Source organism: Chiloscyllium punctatum, chromosome 30 (assembly GCF_047496795.1).
Source record: "Chiloscyllium punctatum isolate Juve2018m chromosome 30, sChiPun1.3, whole genome shotgun sequence".
Lineage (NCBI taxonomy): Eukaryota > Metazoa > Chordata > Chondrichthyes > Orectolobiformes > Hemiscylliidae > Chiloscyllium > Chiloscyllium punctatum.
In genome coordinates, this window is record NC_092768.1 from 37,737,840 (window position 1) to 37,759,906 (window position 22,067).

Consider the following 22,067-nt stretch of genomic DNA (forward strand, 5'->3'; position numbering starts at 1 on the left):
ATCACACTGTCCCTTCATCGCAGTGCCCCTTCATCGCACTGTCCCTTCATCACACTGCCCCTTCATCACACTGTCCCTTCATGACCTGTCCCTTCATTACACTGCCCCTTCATCTGACTGCCCCTTCATCACACTGCCCCTACATCGCACTGTCCCGTCATCGCACTGTCCCTTCATCGCACTGTCCTTTCATCGCACTGTCCCTTCATCACACTGCCCCTTCATCGCACTGCCCCTTCATCACACTGCCCCTCCATCACACTGTCCCTTCATCACACTGTCCCTTCATCACACTGCCCCTTCATCACACTGTCCCTTCATCGCACTGTCCCATCATCGCACTGCCCCTTCATCACACTGTCCCGTCATCGCACTGTCCCTTTATCGCACTGTCCCTTCATCACACTGTCCCTTTATCGCACTGCCCCATCATCGCACTGTCCATTTATCGCACTCTCCCTTCATCGCACTGTCCCTTCATCGCACTGTCCCTTCATCACACTGTCCCTTCATCGCACTGTCCCTTCATCACACTGCCCCTTCATCACACTGCACCTTCATCCCACTGTCCCTTCATCACACTGCCCCTTCATCACACTGCCCCTTCATCACCCAGTCCCTTCATCACAGTGCCCCTTCATCACACTGCCCCTTCATCCCACTGTCCCATCATCGCACTGCCCCTTCATCGCACTGCCCCTTCATCACACTGCCCCTTCATCACCCTGTCTCATCATCGCACTGCCCCTTCATCGCACTGCCCCATCATCGCATTGTCCCTTCATCACACTGTCCCTCCATCGCACTGTCCCGTCATCGCACTGCCCCTTCATCGTACTGCGCCTTCATCATCGCACGGTCCCATCATCGCACTGTCCCTTCATCGCACTCTCCCTTCATCGCATTGTCCCTTCATCACACTGTCCCATCATCGGACTGTCCCGTCATCGCACTGTCCCTTCATCACACTGCCCCTTCATCACACTGCCCCTTCATCACCCTGTCCCTTCATCACACTGCCCCTTCATCGCCCTGTGCCTTCATCACACTGTCCCATCATTGGACTGTCCCTTCATCGCACTGTCCCTTCATCGCCCTGACCCTTCATCGCACTGTCACTTCATCGCCCTGTCCCTTCATCGCCCTGTCCCTTCATCGCACTGCCCCTTCATCGCACTGTCCCTTCATCGCACTCTCCCTTCATCGCACTGCCCCTTCATCGCCCTGTGCCTTCATCACACTGTCCCATCATTGGACTGTCCCTTCATCGCACTGTCCCTTCATCGCCCTGACCCTTCATCGCACTGTCCCTTCATCGCCCTGTCCCTTCATCGCACTGCCCCTTCATCGCACTGTCCCTTCATCGCACTCTCCCTTCATCGCACTGTCTCTTCATCGCACTGTCCCTCCATCACACTGTCCCATCATCGGACTGTCCCGTCATCGCACTGTCCCTTCATCACACTGCCCCTTCATCGCCCTGTCCCTTCATCACACTGCCCCTTCATCACACTGCCCCTTCATCACCCTGTCCATTCATCACACTGCCCCTTCATCGCCCTGTGCCTTCATCACACTGTCCCATCATCGGACTGTCCCTTCATCGCACTGTCCCTTCATCGCCCTGACCCTTCATCGCACTGTCCCTTCATCGCACTGCCCCTTCATCGCACTGCCCCTTCATCGCACTCTCCCTTCGTCGCACTGTCCCGCCATCGCACTGCCCCCTCATCGCACTGTCCCTTCAGCGCACTCTCCCTTCTTCGCACTGCCCCTTCATCGCACTGCCCCTTCATCGCACTGTCCCGTCATCGCACTGTCCCTTAATCACACTGTCCCTTCATCACACTGTCCCTTCATCGCACTGTCCCTTCATCGCACTGTCCCTTCATCACACTGTCCCTTCATCGCACAGTCCCTTCATCGCACTGCCCCTTCATCGCACTGTCCCTTCATCGCACTGCCCCTTCATCACACTGTCCCTTCATCGCACAGTCCCTTCATCGCACTGCCCCTTCATCGCACTGTCCCTTCATCGCACAGTCCCTTCATCACACTGCCCCTTCATCGCACTGCCCCCCATCGCACTGTCCCTTCATCACACTGCCCCTTCATCGCACTGTCCCTTCATCGCACTGCCCCCCATCGCACTGTCCCTTCATCACACTGTCCCTTCATCGCACTGCCCCCCATCACACTGTCCCTTCATCACACTGTCCCTTCATCGCCCTGACCCTTCATCGCACTGTCCCTTCATCGCCCTGTCCCTTCATCGCACTGCCCCTTCATCGCACTGCCCCTTCATCGCACTCTCCCTTCATCGCACTGTCCCGCCATTGCACTGACCCCTCATCGCACTGTCCCTTCAGCGCACTCTCCCTTCTTCGCACTGCCCCTTCATCGCACTGTCCCGCCATCGCACTGCCCCCTCATCGCACTGTCCCTTCATCGCCCTGACCCTTCATCGCCCTGTGCCTTCATCACACTGTCCCATCATCGGACTGTCCCTTCATCGCACTGTCCCTTCATCACACTGCCCCTTCATCGCCCTGTGCCTTCATCACACTGTCCCATCATCGGACTGTCCCTTCATCGCACTGTCCCTTCATCGCCCTGACCCTTCATCGCACAGTCCCTTCATCGCCCTGTCCCTTCATCGCACTGCCCCTTCATCGCACTGCCCCTTCATCGCACTCTCCCTTCGTCGCACTGTCCCGCCATTGCACTGACCCCTCATCGCACTGTCCCTTCAGCGCACTCTCCCTTCTTCGCACTGCCCCTTCATCGCACTGTCCCGTCATCGCACTGTCCCTTAATCACACTGTCCCTTCATCACACTGTCCCTTCATCACACTGTCCCTTCATCGCACTGTCCCTTCATCACACTGTCCCTTCATCGCACAGTCCCTTCATCGCACTGCCCCTCCATCGCACTGCCCCTTCATCGCACTGTCCCGTCATCGCACTGTCCCTTATTCACACTGTCCCTTCATCACAATGTCCCGTCATCGCACTGTCCCTTCATCGCACTGTCCCTTCATCGCACTGCCCCGCCATCGCACTGCCCCTTCATCGCACTGTCCCGTCATCGCACTGTCCCTTAATCACACTGTCCCTTCATCACACTGTCCCGTCATCGCACTGCCCCTTCATCGCACTGTCCCTTCATCGCACTGCCCCTTCATCGCACTGTCCCTTCATCGCACTGCGCCCCATCGCACTGTCCCTACATCACACTGTCCCTTCATCGCACTGTCTCATCATCGCACGGTCCCATCATCACACTGTCCCTTCATCGCCCTGTCTCATCATCGCACGGTCCCATCATTGCACTGTCCATTCATCGCACTTTCCCTTCATCGCACTGTCCCTTCATCGCACTGTCCCTTCATCGCACTGCCCCTTCATCGCAATGTCCCTTCATCGCACTGTCCCTTCATCACACTGCCCCTTCATCGCACTGTCCCTTCATCGCACTGTCCCTTCATCGCACTGTCCCTTCATCGCACTGTCCCGTCATCGCACTGTCCCATCATCGCATTGTCCCTTCATTGCCCTGCCCCTTCATCACACTGTCCCTTCATCGCACTCTCCCTTCATCGCACTGTCCCTTCATCGCACTGTCCCTTCATCACACTGCCCCTTCATCACACTGCCCGTTCATCACACTGTCCCATCATCGCACTGCCCCTTCATCACACTGTCCCGTCATCGCACTGTCCCGTCATCGCACTGTCCCTTCATCACACTGTCCCTTTATCGCACTGCCCCATCATCGCACTGTCCCTTCATCGCACTGTCCCTTCATCGCACTGTCCCTTCTTCACACTGCCCCTTCATCACACTGCACCTTCATCACACTGTCCCATCATCGCTCTGCCCCTTCATCACACTGTCCCGTCATCGCACTGTCCCTTTATCGCACTGTCCCTTCATCACACTGTCCCTTTATCGCACTGCCCCTTCATCACACTGCCCCTTCATCACACTGTCCCATCATCGCACTGCCCCTTCATCGCCCTGCCCCTTCATCGCACTGTCCCTTCATCACACTGTCCCTTCATCGCACTGCCCCTTCATCGCCCTGTCCCTTCATCACACTGTCCCTTCATCGCCCTGCCCCTTCATCGCACTGTCCCTTCATCACACTGTCCCTTTATCGCACTGCCCCTTCATCACACTGCCCCTTCATCACACTGTCCCATCATCGCACTGCCCCTTCATCGCCCTGCCCCTTCATCACACTGCCCCTTCATCACACTGTCCCTTCATCGCACTGCCACTTCATCGCCCTGCCCCTTCATCGCCCTGCCCCTTCATCGCACTGTCCCTTCATCGCACTGTCCCTTCATCACACTATCACTTCATCGCAGTGCCCCTTCATCGCACTGTCCCTTCATCACACTGTCCCATCATCGCACTGTCCCTTCATCGCACTGTCCCTTCATCACACTGTCCCATCATCGCACTGTCCCTTCATCACACTGTCCATTATCATCACACTGTCCCTTCATCGCACTGCCGCTTCATCACACTGCCCCTTCATCACACTGCCCCTTCATCGCCCTGCCCCTTCATCCCACTGCCCCTTCATCACACTGCCCCTTCATCCCACTGTCCCATCATCGCACTGCCCCTTCATCGCCCTGTCTCATCATCGCACGGTCCCATCATTGCACTGTCCCATCATCGCATGGTCCCTTCATTGTACTGTCCTTTCATCGCACTATCCCGTCATCCTACTGCCCCTTCATCGCACTGCCCCTTCATCGCACTGCCCCATCATCGCACTGTCCCTTCATCACACTGTCCCTCCATCGCACTGTCCCGTCATCGCACTGCCCCTTCATCGTACTGCGCCTTCATCATCGCACGGTCCCATCATCTCACGGTCCCATCATCGCACTGTCCCTTCATCGCACTCTCCCTTCATCGCACTGTCCCTTCATCACACTGTCACATCATCGGACTGACCCGTCATCGCACTGTCCCTTCATCACACTGCCCCTTCATCGCCCTGTCCCTTCATCACACTGCCCCTTCATCACACTGCCCCTTCATCACCCAGTCCCTTCATCACACTGCCCCTTCATCGCCCTGTGCCTTCATTACACTGTCCCATCATCGGACTGTCCCTTCATCGCACTGTCCCTTCATCGCCCTGACCCTTCATCGCACTGTCCCTTCATCGCCCTGTCCCTTCATCGCACTGCCCCTTCATCGCACTGCCCCTTCAACGCACTGTCCCTTCATCGCACTCTCCCTTCATCGCACTGTCCCTTCATCACACTGTCCCATCATCGGACTGTCCCGTCATCGCACTGTCCCTTCATCACACTGCCCCTTCATCGCCCTGTCCCTTCATCACACTGCCCCTTCATCACACTGCCCCTTCATCACCCTGTCCCTTCATCACACTGCCCCTTCATCGCACTGTGCCTTCATCACACTGTCCCATCATCGGACTGTCCCTTCATCGCACTGTCCCTTCATCGCCCTGACCCTTCATCGCACTGTCCCTTCATCGCACTGCCCCTTCATCGCACTGCCCCTTCATCGCACTCTCCCTTCGTCGCACTGTCCCGCCATCGCACTGCCCCCTCATCGCACTGTCCCTTCAGCGCACTCTCCCTTCTTCACATTGCCCCTTCATCGCACTGCCCCTTCATCGCACTGTCCCGTCATCGCACTGTCCGTTAATCACACTGTCCCTTCATCACACTGTCCCTTCATCGCACTGTCCCTTCATCGCACTGTCCCTTCATCACACTGTCCCTTCATCGCACAGTCCCTTCATCGCACTGTCCCTTCATCACACTGTCCTTTCATTGCACTGTCCCTTCATCGCACTGTCCCTTCATCACACTGTCCCTTCATCGCACTGCCCCTTCATCGCACTGTCCCTTCATCGCACTGCCCCTTCATCACACTGTCCCTTCATCGCACAGTCCCTTCATCACACTGTCCCTTCATCGCATTGCCCCCCATCGCACTGTCCCTTCATCACACTGTCCCTTCATCGCCCTGACCCTTCATCGCACTGTCCCTTCATCGCCCTGTCCCTTCATCGCACTGCCCCTTCATCACACTGCCCCTTCATTGCACTCTCCCTTCGTCGCACTGTCCCGCCATCGCACTGCCCCCTCATCGCACTGTCCCTTCATCGCGATCTCCCTTCATCACACTGCCCCTTCATCACACTGCCCCTTCATCACCCTGTCCCTTCATCACACTGCCCCTTCATCGCCCTGTGCCTTCATCACACTGTCCCATCATCGGACTGTCCCTTCATTGCACTGTCCCTTCATCGCCCTGACCCTTCATCGCCCTGTCCCTTCATCGCCCAGTCCCTTAATCGCACTGCCCCTTCATCCCACTGCCCCTTCATCACACTGCCCCTTCATTGCACTGTCCCTTCATCACACTGCCCCTTCATCGCACTGCCCCTTCATCGCACTGCCCCTTCATCGCACTGTCCCTTCATCGCACTGCCCCTTCATCGCACTGCCCCTTCATCGCACTGCCCCTTCTTCGCACTGTCCCTTCATCGCACTGCCCCTTCATCGCACTGCCCCTTCATCGCACTGTCCCTTCATCGCACTGCGCCTTCATCGCAGTGTCCCTTCATCGCCCTGCGCCTTCATCGCACTGTCCCCCCATCGCAATGCCCCTTCATCACACTGTCCCTTTATCGCACTGTCCCGTCATTGCACTGTCCGTCCATCGCACTGTCCCATCATCGCACTCTCCCTTCATCGCACTGTCCCTTCATCGCCCCGTCCCTTAATCGCACTGCGCTTTCATCGCACTGCCCCCTCATCGCACTGTCCCTTCATCGCACTGCCCCTTCATCGTCCTGTCCCTTCATCGCCCCGTCCCTTAATCGCACTGCGCCTTCATCGCACTGCCCCTTCATCGCACTGTCCCTTCATCGCACTGCCCCTTCATCGCCCTGTCCCTTCATCACCCCGTCCCTTAATCGCACTGCGCCTTCATCGCACTGTCCCTTCATCGCACTGCCCTTTCATCCCACTGCCCCTTCATCGCCCTGTCCCTTCATCGCCCCGTCCCTTAATCGCACTGCGCCTTCATCGCACTGCCCCTTCATCACACTGCCCCTTCATCGCACTGCCCCTTCATCACACTGCCCCTTCATCACACTGCCCCTTCATCGCACTGCCCCTTCATCACACTGCCCCTTCATCGCACTGCCCCTTCATCACACTGCCCCTTCATCGCCCTGCCCCTTCATCGCACTGCCCCTTCATCACACTGCCCCTTCATCGCACTGTCCCTTCATCGCACTGCCCCTTCATCACACTGCCCCTTCATCGCACTGCCCCTTCATCGCACTGCCCCTTCATCGCCCTGCCCCTTCATCGCCCTGCCCCTTCATCGCACTGCCCCTTCATCACACTGTCCCTTCCTCGCACTGTCCCTTCATCACACTGCCCCTTCATCGCCCTGTCGCTTCATCACACTATCACTTCATCGCACTGTCCCTTCATCGCCCTGCCCCTTCATCGCACTGCCCCTTCATCACACTGTCCATTCATCGCACTGCCCCTTCATCACACTGCCCCTTCATCACACTGTCCATTCATCGCCCTGTCCCTTCATCACACTATCACTTCATCGCAGTGCCCCTTCATCGCACTGCCCCTTCATCACACTATCACTTCATGCAGTGCCCCTTCATCGCACTGTCCCTTCATCGCACTGTCCCTTCATCACACTGTCCCATCATCGCACTGTCCCTTCATCGCACTGTCCCTTCATCGCCCTGCCCCTGCATCACACTGCCCCTTCATCACACTTCCCCTTCATCACACTGCCCCTTCATCGCCCTGCCCCTTCATCCCACTGCCCCTTCATCGCACTGCCCCTTCATCCCACTGTCCCATCATCGCACTGCCCCTTCATCGTCTGTCTCATCATCGCACGGTACCATCATTGCACTGTCCCACCATCGCATGGTCCCTTCATTGTACTGTCCTTTCATCGCACTATCCTGTCATCGCACTGCCCCTTCATCGCACTGCCCCTTCATCGCACTGCCCCATCATCGCACGGTCCCTTCATCACACTGTCCCTCCATCGCACTATCCCGTCATCGCACTGCCCCTTCATCGTACTGCGCCTTCATCATCGCACGGTCCCATCATCGCACGGTCCCATCATCGCACTGTCCCTTCATCGCACTCTCCCTTCATCGCCCTGTCCCTTCATCGCCCTGTCCCGTCATCGCACTGCCCCTTCATCGTACTGCGCCTTCATCATCGCACGGTCCCATCATCGCACTGTCCCTTCATCACACTGTCCCTTCATCACACTGTCCCTTCATCACACTGTCCCTTCATCGCACTGTCCCTTCATCACACTGCCCCTTCATCACACTCTCCCTTCATCGCACTGTCCCTTCATCACACTGTCCCTTCATTGCACTGTCCCTTCATCACACTGTCCCTTCATCGCACTGTCCCTTCATCACACTGCCCCTTCATCACACTGTCCCTCCATCGCACTGTCCCGTCATCGCACTGCCCCTTCATCGTACTGCGCCTTCATCATCGCACGGTCCCATCATCGCACGGTCCCATCATCGCACTGTCCCTTCATCGCACTCTCCCTTCATCGCACTGTCCCTTCATCACACTGTCCCATCATCGGACTGTCCCGTCATCGCACTGTCCCTTCATAACACTGCCCCTTCATCGCCCTGTCCCTTCATCACACTGCCCCTTCATCACACTGCCCCTTCATAACCCTGTCCCTTCATCACACTGCCCCTTCATCGCCCTGTGCCTTCATCACACTGTCCCATCATCGGACTGTCCCTTCATCGCACTGTCCCTTCATCGCCCTGACCCTTCATCGCACTGTCCCTTCATCACACTGCCCCTTCATCGCACTGTCCCTTCATCGCACTGCCCCTTCATCGCACTGCCCCTTCATCGCACTCTCCCTTCGTCGCACTGTCCCGCCATCGCACTGCCCCCTCATCGCACTGTCTCTTCATCACACTGTCCCTTCATCGCACTGTCCCTTCATCACACTGCCCCTTCATCACACTGCCCCTTCATCGCACTGCCCCTTCATCACACTGCCCCTTCATCGCACTGCCCCTTCATCACACTGCCCCTTCATCGCCCTGCCCCTTCATCGCACTGCCCCTTCATCACACTGCCCCTTCATCGCACTGTCCCTTCTTCGCACTGCCCCTTCATCGCACTGCCCCTTCATCGCACTGCCCCTTCATCGCACTGTCCCGTCATCGCACTGTCCCTTCATCGCACTGCCCCTTCATCACACTGTCCCTTCATCGCACTGTCCCTTCATCACACTGTCCCTTCATCGCACAGTCCCTTCATCGCACTGCCCCTTCATCGCACTGTCCCTTCATCGCACTGTCCCTTCACCGCACAGTCCCTTCATCGCACTGCCCCCCATCGCACTGTCCCTTCATCGCACTGCCCCTTCATCACACTGTCCCTTCATCGCACTGTCCCTTCATCGCACTGTCCCTTCACCGCACAGTCCCTTCATCGCACTGCCCCTTCATCGCACTGCCCCTTCATCACACTGTCCCTTCATCGCACTGTCCCTTCATCGCACTGCCCCTTCATCGCAATGCCCCTTCATCGCACTGTCCCTTCATCGCCCTGTCCCTTCATCGCCCAGTCCCTTAATCGCACTGCCCCTTCATCCCACTGCCCCTTCATCACACTGCCCCTTCATCGCACTGTCCCTTCATCACACTGCCCCTTCATCGCACTGCCCCTTCATCGCAATGCCCCTTCATCGCACTGTCCCTTCATCGCACTGTCCCTTCATCACACTGCCCCCCATCGCACTGTCCCTTCATCACACTGTCCCTTCATCACACTGCCCCTTCATCGCACTGCCCCTTCATCGCAATGCCCCTTCATCGCACTGTCCCTTCATCGCACTGTCCCTTCATCACACTGCCCCTTCATCGCCCTGTCCCTTCATCGCACTGCCCCTTCATCACACTGTCCCTTCATCACACTGCCCCCCATCGCACTGTCCCTTCATCACACTGTCCCTTCATCACACTGCCCCTTCATCGCACTGCCCCATCATCGCACTGTCCCTTCATCACACTGTCCCTCCATCGCACTGTCCCGTCATCGCACTGCCCCTTCATCGTACTGCGCCTTCATCATCGCACGGTCCCATCATCGCACTGTCCCTTCATCGCACTGTCCCTTCATCACACTGTCCCTTCATCACACTGTCCTTTCATCACACTGTCCCTTCATCACACTGTCCCTTCATCGCACTGCCCCCCATCGCACTGTCCCTTCATCGCACTGTCCCTGCATCACACTGTCCCTTCATCGCACTGTCCCTTCATCACACTCTCCCTTCATCGCACTGTCCCTTCATCACACTGTCCCTTCATCACACTGTCCCTTCATCACACTCTCCCTTCATCGCACTGTCCCTTCATCACACTGTCCCTTCATCACACTGTCCCTTCATCACCCTGCCCCTTCATCACACAGTCCCTCCATCGCACTGTCCCGTCATCGCACTGCCCCTTCATCGTACTGCGCCTTCATCATCGTACGGTCCCATCATCGCACGGTCCCATCATCGCACTGTCCCTTCATCGCACTCTCCCTTCATCGCACTGTCCCTTCATCACACTGTCCCATCATCGGACTGTCCCGTCATCGCACTGTCCCTTCATCACACTGTCCCTTCATCACCCTGTCCCTTCATCACACTGCCCCTTCATCACACTGCCCCTTCATCACCCTGTCCCTTCATCACACTGCCCCTTCATCGCCCTGTGCCTTCATCACACTGTCCCATCATCGGACTGTCCCTTCATCGCACTGTCCCTTCATCGCCCTGACCCTTCATCGCACTGTCCCTTCATCGCCCTGTCCCTTCATCGCACTGCCCCTTCATCGCACTGCCCCTTCATCGCACTCTCCCTTCGTCGCACTGTCCTGCCATCGCACTGCCCCCTCATCGCACTGTCCCTTCAGCGCACTCTCCCTTCTTCGCACTGCCCCTTCATCGCACTGCCCCTTCATCGCACTGCCCCTTCATCGCACTGTCCCGTCATCGCACTGTCCCTTAATCACACTGTCCCTTCATCACACTGTCCCTTCATCGCACTGTCCCTTCATCGCACTGTCCCTTCATCACACTGTCCCTTCATCGCACAGTCCCTTCATCGCACTGCCCCTTCATCGCACTGCCCCTTCATCGCACTGCCCCTTCATCACACTGTCCCTTCATCGCACTGTCCCTTCATCGCACTGTCCCGTCACCGCACAGTCCCTTCATCGCACTGCCCCCCATCGCACTGCCCCTTCATCGCACTGCCCCTTCATCGCACTGCCCCTTCATCGCCCTGTCCCTTCATCGCCCAGTCCCTTAATCGCACTGCGCCTTCATCCCACTGCCCCTTCATCACACTGCCCCTTCATCGCACTGTCCCTTCATCACTCTGCCCCTTCATCGCACTGTCCCTTCATCGCACTGCCCCTTCATCGCACTGCCCCTTCATCGCACTGTCCTTTCATCGCACTGCCCCTTCATCGCACTGTCCCTTCATCACACTGCCCCTCCATCACACTGCCCCTTCATCGCACTGTCCCTTCATCGCCCTGTCCCTTCATCGCACTGCCCCTTCATCACACTGTCCCTTCATCGCCCTGTCTCATCTCGCATGGTCTCATCATCGCACTGTCCCTCCATCGCACTGCCCCTTCATCACACTGTCCCTTTATCGCACTGTCCCGTCATCGCACTGTCCGTCCATCGCACTGTCCCATCATCGCACTCTCCCTTCATCGCACTGTCCCTTCATCGCCCCGTCCCTTAATCACACTGCGCCTTCATCGCACTGCCCCTTCATCGCACTGTCCCTTCATCGCACTGCCCCTTCATCGTCCTGTCCCTTCATCGCCCCGTCCCTTAATCGCACTGCGCCTTCATCGCACTGCCCCTTCATCGCACTGTCCCTTCATTGCACTGCCCCTTCATCGCCCTGTCCCTTCATCGCCCCGTCCCTTAATCGCACTGCGCCTTCATCACACTGCCCCTCCATCGCCCTGTCCCTTCATCACACTATCACTTCATTGCAGTGCCCCTTCATCGCACTACCCCTTCATCACACTGCCCTTTCATCACACTGCCCCTTCATCACACTCTCCCTTCATCGCACTGCCCCTTCATCCTACTGCCCCTCCATCGCACTGTCCCTTCATCGCACTGTCCCTTCATCACACTGCCCCTTCATCGCCCTGTCCCTTCATCGCACTGTCCCTTCATCGCCCTGTCCCTTCATCGCACTGTCCCTTCATCGCACAGCCCCTTCATAGCCCTGTCCCTTCATCGAACTGTCTCATCATCGCATGGTCTCATCATCGCACTGTCCCGTTATCGCACTGCCCCTTCATCACACTGCCCCTTCATCGCACTGTCCCTTCATCGCACTGCCCCTTCATCGCACTGTCCCTTCATCGCACTGTCCCTTCATCACACTGCCCCTTCATCACACTGCCCCTTCATCACACTGTCCCTTCATCACACTGCCCCTTCATCACACTGTCCCTTCATCACACTGTCCCTTCATCACACTGCCCCTTCATCACACTGTCCCTTCATCACACTGCCCCTTCATCACACTGTCCCATCATCGCACTGCCCCTTCATCACACTGTCCCTTCATCACACTGTCCCATCATCACACTGTCCCTTCATCACACTGTCCCATCATCACACTGTCCCTTCATCACACTGTCCTTTCATCGCACTGCCCCTTCATCGCACTGCCCCTTCATCGCACTGTCCCTTCATCGCACTGCGCCTTCATCGCACTGTCCCTTCATCGCACTGCCCCTTCATCGCCCTGCCGCTTCATCGCACTGTCCCTACATCGCACTGCCCCTCCATCGCAATGCCCCTTCATCACACTGTCCCTTTATCGCACTGTCCCGTCATCGCACTGTCCGTCCATCGCACTGTCCCATCATCGCACTCTCCCTTCATCGCACTGTCCCTTCATCGCCCCGTCCCTTAATCGCACTGCGCCTTCATCGCACTGCCCCTTCATCGCACTGTCCCTTCATCGCACTGCCCCTTCATCGTCCTGTCCCTTCATCGCCCCGTCCCTTAATCGCACTGCGCCTTCATCGCACTGCCCCTTCATCGCACTGTCCCTTCATTGCACTGCCCCTTCATCGCCCTGTCCCTTCATCGCCCCGTCCCTTAATCGCACTGCGCCTTCATCACACTGCCCCTCCATCGCCCTGTCCCTTCATCACACTATCACTTCATTGCAGTGCCCCTTCATCGCACTACCCCTTCATCACACTGCCCTTTCATCACACTGCCCCTTCATCACACTCTCCCTTCATCGCACTGCCCCTTCATCCTACTGCCCCTCCATCGCACTGTCCCTTCATCGCACTGTCCCTTCATCACACTGCCCCTTCATCGCCCTGTCCCTTCATCGCACTGTCCCTTCATCGCCCTGTCCCTTCATCGCACTGTCCCTTCATCGCACAGCCCCTTCATAGCCCTGTCCCTTCATCGAACTGTCTCATCATCGCATGGTCTCATCATCGCACTGTCCCGTTATCGCACTGCCCCTTCATCACACTGCCCCTTCATCGCACTGTCCCTTCATCGCACTGCCCCTTCATCACACTGTCCCTTCATCGCACTGTCCCTTCATCGCACTGTCCCTTCATCACACTGCCCCTTCATCACACTGTCCCTTCATCACACTGCCCCTTCATCACACTGTCCCTTCATCACACTGTCCCTCCATCACACTGCCCCTTCATCACACTGTCCCTTCATCACACTGCCCCTTCATCACACTGTCCCATCATCGCACTGCCCCTTCATCACACTGTCCCTTCATCACACTGTCCCATCATCACACTGTCCCTTCATCACACTGTCCCATCATCGCACTGTCCCTTCATCACACTGTCCCTTCATCGCACTGTCCCATCACCGCACTGCCCCTTCATCACACTGTCCCATCATCACACTGCCCCTTCATCACACTGTCCCATCATCGCTCTGCCCCTTCATCACACTGTCCCTTCATCGCATTGTCCCTTCATCACACTGTCCCTTCATCACACTGTCCCATCATCGCACTGTCCCTTCATCGCACTGTCCCTTCATCACCCTGCCCCTTCATCGCACTGTCCCTTCATCACACTGTCCCTTCATCGCACTGTCCCTTCATCACACTGCCCCTTCATCTCACTGTCCCATCATCGCACTGTCCCATCATCGCACTGTCCCATCATCGCACTGTCCCTTCATCGCACTGCCCCTTCATCTCACTGTCCCATCATCGCACTGTCCCATCATCGCACTGTCCCTTCATCACACTGCCCCTTCATCTCACTGTCCCATCATCGCACTGTCCCATCATCGCACTGTCCCATCATCACACTGTCCCTTCATCACACTGTCCCATCATCGCACTGTCCCTTCATCGCACTGTCCCTTCATCACCCTGCCCCTTCATCGCACTGTCCCTTCATCACACTGTCCCTTCATCGCACTGTCCCTTCATCACACTGCCCCTTCATCTCACTGTCCCATCATCGCACTGTCCCATCATCGCACTCTCCCTTCATCGCACTGCCCCTTCATCACCCTGCCCCTTCATCACACTGTCTCATCATTGCACTGTCCCATCATCGCACTGCCCCTTCATCACACTGTCTCATCATCGCACTGTCCCATCATCGCACTGTCCCTTCATCACACTGCCCCTTCATCACACTGCCCCTTCATCGCACTGTCCCATCATCGCACTGTCCCTTCATCACACTGTCTCATCATCGCACTGTCCCATCATCGCACTGCCCCTTCATCACACTGTCTCATCATCGCACTGTCTCATCATCGCACTGTCCCATCATCGCACTGCCCCTTCATCACACTGTCTCATCATCGCACTGTCCCATCATCGCACTGTCCCATCATCGCACTGCCCCTTCATCACACTGCCCCTTCATCACACTGTCCCGTCATCGCACTGTCCCATCATCGCACTGCCCCTTCATCACACTGTCCCTTCATCACACTGTCCCTTCATCACACTGTCCCATCATCGCACTGTCCCATCATCGCACTGCCCCTTCATCACACTGTCCCATCATCGCACTGTCCCATCATCGCACTGTCCCTTCATCGCACTGTCCCATCATCGCACTGTCTCTTCATCACACTGTCCCATCATCACACTGTCCCTTCATCACACTGTCCCATCATCGCACTGTCCCATCATCGCACTGTCCCATCATAGCACTGTCCCTTCATCACACTGTGTCTTCATCACACTGTCCCATCATCGCACTGTCCCTTCATCGCACTGTCCCATCATCGCACTGTCTCTTCATCACACTGTCCCATCATCACACTGTCCCTTCATCACACTGTCCCATCATCGCACTGCCCCTTCATCACACTGTCCCATCATCGCACTGTCCCTTCATCGCACTGTCCCTTCATCACACTGCCCCTTCATCGCACTGTCCCTTCATCACACTGTCCCTTCATCACACTGTCCCATCATCGCACTGTCCCTTCATCACACATTTCCCATCATCACACTGTCCCTTCATCGCACTGCCCCTTCATCACACTGCCCCTTCATCGCACTGTCCCATCATCGCACTGTCCCTTCATCACACTGCCCCTTCATCACACTGTCCCATCATCACACTGTCTCATCATCGCACTGCCCCTTCATCACATTGTCCCATCATCGCACTGTCCCTTCATCGCACTGTCCCTTCATCAGACTGCCCCTTCATCACATTGTCCCATCATCACACTGCCCCTTCATCACATTGTCCCATCATCGCACTGTCCCTTCATCACACTGCCCCTTCATCACATTGTCCCATCATCGCACTGTCCCTTCATCGCACTGCCCCTTCATCGCACTGCCCCTTCATCGCACTGTCCCTTCATCGCACTGTCCCTTCATCACACTGTCCCTTCATCACACTGTCCCTTCATCGCACTCTCCCTTCATCGCACTGTCCCTTCATCACACTGTCCCTTCATCGCACTCTCCCTTCATCGCACTGTCCCTTCATCACATTGTCCCATCATCGCACTGTCCCTTCATCGCACTGTCCCTTCATCACACTGCCCCTTCATCACATTGTCCCATCATCACACTGCCCCTTCATCACATTGTCCCATCATCGCCCTGTCTCATCATCGCACTGTCCCTTCATCGCTCTGTCTCTTCCTCACACTGTCCCTTCATCGCCCTGTCCCTTCATCGCCCTGTTCCTTCATCGCACTTTCCCTTCATCACACTGTCCCTTCATCACACTGTCCCTTCATCGCACTGTCCCTTCATCGCATTGCCCCTTCATCGCACTGTCCCTTCATCGCCCTGTCCCTTCATCGCCCTGTCCCTTCATCACACTGTCCCTTCACCGCACTGTCCCTCCATCGCACTGTCCCTTCATCGCGCTGTCCCTTCATCGCACTGTCCCTTCATCGCACTGTCCCTTCATCGCCCTGTCTCATCATCACACGGTCTCTTCATCGCACTGTCCCTTCATCACACTGTCCCTTCATCACACTCTCCCTTCATCGCACTGCCCCTTCATCACACTGCCCCTTCATCTCACTGCCCCTTCATCGCACTGTCCCTTCATCAGACTGTCCCTTCATCACACTGCCCCTTCATCGCACTGTCCCTTCATCGCACTGCCCCTTCATCACACTGCCCCTTCATCGCACAGCCCCTTCAGCGCACTGTCCCTTCATCACACTGCCCCTTCATCACACTGTCCCTTCATCGCACTGTCCCTTCATCACGCTGTCCCTTCATCACACTCTCCCTTCATCGCACTGCCCCTTCATCACACTGCCCCTTCATCTCACTGCCCCTTCATCGCACTGTCCCTTCATCAGACTGTCCCTTCATCACACTGCCCCTTCATCGCACTGTCCCTTCATCGCACTGCCCCTTCATCACACTGCCCCTTCATCACACTCACCCTTCATCGCACTGCCCCTTCATCACACTGCCCCTTCATCACACTCACCCTTCATCGCACTGTCCCTTCATCACACTGCCCCTTCATCACACTGTCCCTTCATCACACTGCCCCTTCATCACACTGTCCCTTCATCACACTGCCCCTTCATCACACTGTCCCTTTTTCGCACTGCCCCTTCATCAGACTGTCCCTTCATCGCACTGTCCCTTCATCACACTGCCCCTTCATCACACTGCCCCTTCATCGCACTGTCCCTTCATCACACTGCCCCTTCATCACACTGTCCCTTCATCACACTGCCCCTTCATCACACTGTCCCTTCATCACACTGCCCCTTCATCACACTGTCCCTTTTTCACACTGCCCCTTCATCAGACTGTCCCTTCATCACACTGCCCCTTCATCACACTGTCCCTTCATCACACTGCCCCTTCATCACACTGTCCCTTTTTCGCACTGCCCCTTCATCAGACTGTCCCTTCATCACACTGCCCCTTCATCGCACTGTCCCTTCATCGCACTGCCCCTTCATCACACTGCCCCTTCATCACACTCACCCTTCATCGCACTGCCCCTTCATCACACTGCCCCTTCATCACACTCACCCTTCATCGCACTGTCCCTTCATCACACTGCCCCTTCATCGCACTGTCCCTTCATCGCACTGTCCCTTCATCACACTGTCCCTTCATCACATTCTCCCTTCATCACACTCTCCCTTCATCGCACTGCCCCTTCATCACACTGCCCCTTCATCACACTCACCCTTCATCGCACTGCCCCTTCATCACACTGCCCCTTCATCACACTCACCCTTCATCGCACTGTCCCTTCATCACACTGCCCCTTCATCACACTGTCCCTTCATCACACTGCCCCTTCATCACACTGTCCCTTTTTCGCACTGCCCCTTCATCGCACTGCCCCTTCATCACACTCTCCCTTCATCGCACTGTCCCTTCATCGCACTGCCCCTTCATCGCACTGTCCCTTCGTCACACTGTCCCTTTATCGCACTATCCCTTCATCGCACTGCCCCTTCATCGCACTGTCCCTTCATCACACTGCCCCTCCATCACACTGCCCCTTCATCGCACTGTCCCTTCATCGCCCTGTCCCTTCATCGCACTGCCCCTTCATCACACTGTCCCTTCATCGCCCTGTCTCATCTCGCATGGTCTCATCATCGCACTGTCCCTCCATCGCACTGCCCCTTCATCACACTGTCCCTTTATCGCACTGTCCCGTCATCGCACTGTCCGTCCATCGCACTGTCCCTTCATCGCACTGCCCCTTCATCGCACTGTCCCTTCATCACACTGTCTCATCATCACACTGCCCCTTCATCACACTGTCTCATCATCACACTGCCCCTTCATCGCACTGTCCCTTTATCACACTGTCCCTTCATCACACTCTCCCTTCATCGCACTGTCTCATCATCACACTGCCCCTTCATCGCACTGTCCCTTTATCACACTGTCCCTTCATCACACTCTCCCTTCATCGCACTGCCCCCCATCGCACTGTCCCTTCATCGCACTGTCCCTGCATCACACTGTCCCTTCATCGCACTGTCCCTTCATCGCCCTGTCCCTTCATCGCACTGCCCCTTCATCACACTGTCCCTTCATCGCCCTGTCTCATCTCGCATGGTCTCATCATCGCACTGTCCCTCCATCGCACTGCCCCTTCATCACACTGTCCCTTTATCGCAATGTCCCGTCATCGCACTGTCCGTCCATCGCACTGTCCCTTCATCGCACTGCCCCTTCATCACACTGTCTCATCATCACACTGCCCCTTCATCGCACTGTCCCTTTATCACACTGTCCCTTCATCGCACTGTCTCATCATCCCACGGTCCCATCATCGCCCTGTCCCTTCATCGTACTGTCCCTTCATCGCACTGCCCCTCCATCACACTGTCCCTTCATCACACTGTCCCTTCATCGCACTGTCCTTTCATCGCACTGCCCCTTCATCACACTGTCCCTTCATCGCACTGTCCCTTCATCGCCCTGTCCCTTCATCGCCCTGTCCCTTCATCGCCCTGTCCCATCATCGCACTGCCCCTTCATCACACTGCCCCTTCATCACACTGTCCCTTCATCGCCCTGTCCCTTCATCGCACTGTCCCTTCATCACACTGCCCCTTCATCGCACTGCCCCTTCATCGCACTGTCCCTTCATCGCACTGTCCCTTCATCGCACTGCCCCTTCATCGCCCTGTCCTTTCATCACACTGTCCCTTCATCGCACTGTCCCTTCATCGCACTGTCCCTTCATCGCACTGTCCCTTCATCGCACTGCCCCTTCATCGCCCTGTCCTTTCATCACACTGTCCCTTCATCACACTGTCCCTTCATCACACTGCCCCTTCATCACACTGTCCCTTCATCGCACTGCCCCTTCATCACACTGTCCCTTCATCGCACTGTCCCTTTATCGCCCTGTCCCTTCATCGCCCTGTCCCTTCATCACACTGTCCCATCATCGCACTGCCCCTTCATCACACTGCCCCTTCATCACACTGTCCCTTCATCGCCCTGTCCCTTCATCGCACTGTCCCTTCATCACACTGCCCCTTCATCGCACTGCCCCTTCATCGCACTGTCCCTTCATCGCACTGTCCCTTCATCGCACTGCCCCTTCATCGCCCTGTCCTTTCATCACACTGTCCCTTCATCGCACTGTCCCTTCATCGCACTGTCCCTTCATCGCACTGTCCCTTCATCGCACTGCCCCTTCATCGCCCTGTCCTTTCATCACACTGTCCCTTCATCACACTGTCCCTTCATCACACTGCCCCTTCATCACACTGCCCCTTCATTGCACTGTCCCTTCATCGCACTGCCCCCCATCGCACTGTCCCTTCATCACACTGCCCCTTCATCACACTGCCCCTTCATCACACTGCCCCTTCATCGCACTGCCCCTTCATCGCCCTGTCCTTTCATCACACTGTCCCTTCATCACACTGTCCCTTCATCACACTGTCCCTTCATCACACTGCCCCTTCATCACACTGCCCCTTCATCGCACTGTCCCTTCATCACACTGCCCCTCCATCACACTGTCCCTTCATCACACTGTCCCTTCATCGCATTGCCCCCTCATCACACTGTCCTTGGTGCACACTGTGCTTTCGTATCATTGTGCCAGCCGTTGTCCCCGGCCTGGGGAAAGGGATAAATCGGTCCCCTTCATCCAGTTGAGGCCCTCAGTTTCCCTGACTCTCAATCTTCATTCAATCTCCAGAGGATGGGTAATGGGGGGGTGGGGGCAGGGGGGCAGGACCTGTATCGTGTTTGCCTCCTTGCTGGGCAGGCTGAGGCAATACCTCCTCTCGGGGGCTCCTTTGGGCCAAGGAGAAGTGCCCACCCACTCCACCATCCCTAACTTTGGGACCTCTACCCTGCTCCCACCCTCTGCCAGCCCCCCCATCCTCTCTCACATCTCCTGCCCATTCTCGGGCTGTGCCCCAGACCGCCTCCTTCTGTGAAAACACCAGGCCTGCCTCCAGTTCCGGGCTCCCCAACTCTTCTCTCCTTCCCCCTCCCCCCCCACCCCTTCCCCACCGCCCCCACTCTCCTGTCAGACACTGCCACTGTAGTTCCAGACACAGCCACATCACTGGCGTGGCGCTGTCCAGCCGGGTACTGGGTTCCCTCTACACTTTTAAGGCCGAAAGGAAAGCTCTCTCTACTCTTGTTCTGTTTGGAAAACACAGCAGGTTCAAACAGTCCCCAGTGGGGGCACCATCACAAAAGAAATGGCACAACCAACTGTTAGGTGGAAAATTGAGAAAAGCTAGATGGAGACTTATTAAACAGAAACACGGTCTCTCCGTGATGATAATTCATCACAGGCCCCCGCAGTACCCACCGTCCTCAGATAGCCAGGGACGTAAAGCAGGAGCTGCCTCCCCCTCTGATCCTGTTAAGGTCAAACCCAGCAGGGAGGGGTGGAGGGAGAGGGAAAGGGAGGGGTATGTCAGGGGGGTGGGGGCTGGCCACTTTAGCCACTGACCTGCCGAATTAGAAGCTGCCACACTCCCCACCCACTGACCGTTTGTGGCCATTGCCGTTTGTCTCCCTCTGTGCAGGCCCCGGGAGGAGATTCCCCAGCCGTCTGTGCTCTCAGCAAGGCTCTGCCCTGGCCTGTTTAAAGGGCCCATCCAGTACTGGGTGTGGAAGGAGATGAAGGACAACATCGGGCCAGGTAAACACAACAACAGGACCTGCACACACACACACACACACACACACATATATATATATACACACAGATACACACACACACACATATATACACACAGATACACATACAGATACACATAGACACAAACACACACACAGATACACACAGACACACACACACACACACACACACACATATATATATATACACACAGATACACACAGACACACATATATACACACAGATACACATACAGATACACATAGACACAAACACACACACAGATACACACAGACACACACACAGACACACACACACACACACACACATATATACACACAGATACACACACACACACATATATACACACAGATACACATACAGATACACATAGACACAAACACACACACAGATACACACAGACACACACACAGACACACACACACACACATATATACACACAGATACACACACAGATACACACAGACACACACACAGACACACACACACACACACACAGATACACACACACACACACACAGATACACATAGACACACACACACACACATATATACACATATATACACACACAGATACACACACACACATATATACACACAGATACACACACACACACACACATATATATACACACAGATACACACACACACACATATATACACACAGATACACATAGACACACACACACACATATATACACACAGATACACACACAGATACACATAGACACAAACACACACACAGATACACACAGACACACACACACACAGATATACACACAGATACACATAGAC

At 56.1% G+C, this 22,067-nt stretch overlaps 1 protein-coding gene across 2 annotated transcripts in view; it reads left to right on the forward strand.

Moving 5' to 3' along the window:
- LOC140455418 (nuclear factor 7, ovary-like) overlaps positions 1 to 22,067 on the forward strand; it is a 145,276-nt gene that overhangs the window by 112,971 nt on the left and 10,238 nt on the right. For both annotated transcript variants that reach the window (XM_072550267.1, XM_072550266.1), the window contains exon 6: positions 21,157 to 21,272. In XM_072550267.1, coding sequence (XP_072406368.1) covers positions 21,157 to 21,272 — 116 coding nt within the window. The remainder of the gene's footprint in view (positions 1 to 21,156; positions 21,273 to 22,067) is intronic.